Raw genomic sequence first — 1,183 nt, forward strand, 5'->3', positions numbered from 1 at the left:
GCTGCGCGCCCTGCGCGAGATGGTCAGCAACCTGGCGGGGGCCCCCGGCGACGAGGAGGGCAAGGCGGGCGCGGGCCTGCCCGACGGCAGCCAGGCGCTGGAGCTGCTGCGGGAGATGAACCAGGCGCTGCAGGCGCTGCGGGACGAGAACCGGCTGCTGCAGGAGGAGAACCGCGCCCTGCACGCGCTGCGCCAGGAGCACCGGCTGTGCCAGGAGGACAAGGCGCTCTGGGAGAACAACAAGCTCCGGCTGCAGCAGAAGCTGGTCATCGACACGGTGACCGAGGTCACCGCCCGCATGGAGATGCTCATCGAGGAGCTCTACGCCTTCATGCCCGCCAAGAACAAGGACCTCAAGAAGCCCAGCAGGGTCTGAGGCCCCCAGCGCGCCCGAGGCCCCCGGCTCGGGGCACCGAACACTCTGCCGGAGGAGATCACCCGCTTTGGCCGCCGCCCTTCACCCACCGGCGCGGTCCGACCAGCAGCGGACCTGGGGGCCTTCCCACCCTCGGAGGGGTAATAAAGGCGCGGGGAGCCTGGGGCCAGTGACGGCAGCGTGCTGTTCGCCTTTTTCTTTCTCTCCGAGTTTCGAGAGCCGTTTTAGGTTCACTGCGAAATCGCGCAGAAGGTACAGAGATTCCCCCACGCACCTCCTGCGCCCACCAGAGGGTGCGTTTGTCACAGACGATGGACCTACGTGGCTCGCCGTCATCGCCCAGACTCCGCAGTCCACCTTAGGCTTCAGCTCCTGGTCCTGTACGTTCTGTGGGTTTGGACAAATGTGTGATGATGACACATGTCCACTTATAGTATCGTAAAGACTACTGTCACTGCGCTGAACACCCTCTGTGCTGCACCTAGTCAGCCCTCCCTCCCTCCCTCCAAGCCCCTGGCAACCACTGATCTTTTGACTCGCTCCAGGACGCTGCCTTTTCCAGATGTCACAGAGTCAGAATCGCACACGGTGTACGCAGCCTTTTCGGATCGGCTTCTTTCACTCCGCCATGTGCAGTTAGGGTTCCTCGTGGCTCTCCATGGCGAGAGAGCTCACTCCTCTTTAGTGCTGACTGCTATTCTACGGCCCAGACAGACCGCAGTGCATTTATCCACTCACCTGCCGACATCTCCGTTGCTTCCCGGTTCCGGCAGTGATGAATCCAGCGGCTTTTCTCTCTCTCTCTTT

The 1,183-nt window shown here is 62.6% G+C and overlaps 1 protein-coding gene across 1 annotated transcript in view; it reads left to right on the forward strand.

Annotated features, from left to right (window-relative positions):
* Positions 1–376, forward strand: part of SPERT (spermatid associated) — a 12,556-nt gene extending 12,180 nt beyond the window's left edge. Inside the window, exon 2 of the mRNA XM_011377594.1 lies at positions 2–376. Coding sequence (XP_011375896.1) covers positions 2–376 — 375 coding nt within the window. The remainder of the gene's footprint in view (position 1) is intronic.
* The last annotated feature ends 807 nt before the right edge of the window (positions 377–1,183 follow it).

This window comes from Pteropus vampyrus, unplaced genomic scaffold (genome assembly GCF_000151845.1).
Source record: "Pteropus vampyrus isolate Shadow unplaced genomic scaffold, Pvam_2.0 Scaffold317, whole genome shotgun sequence".
NCBI lineage: Eukaryota > Metazoa > Chordata > Mammalia > Chiroptera > Pteropodidae > Pteropus > Pteropus vampyrus.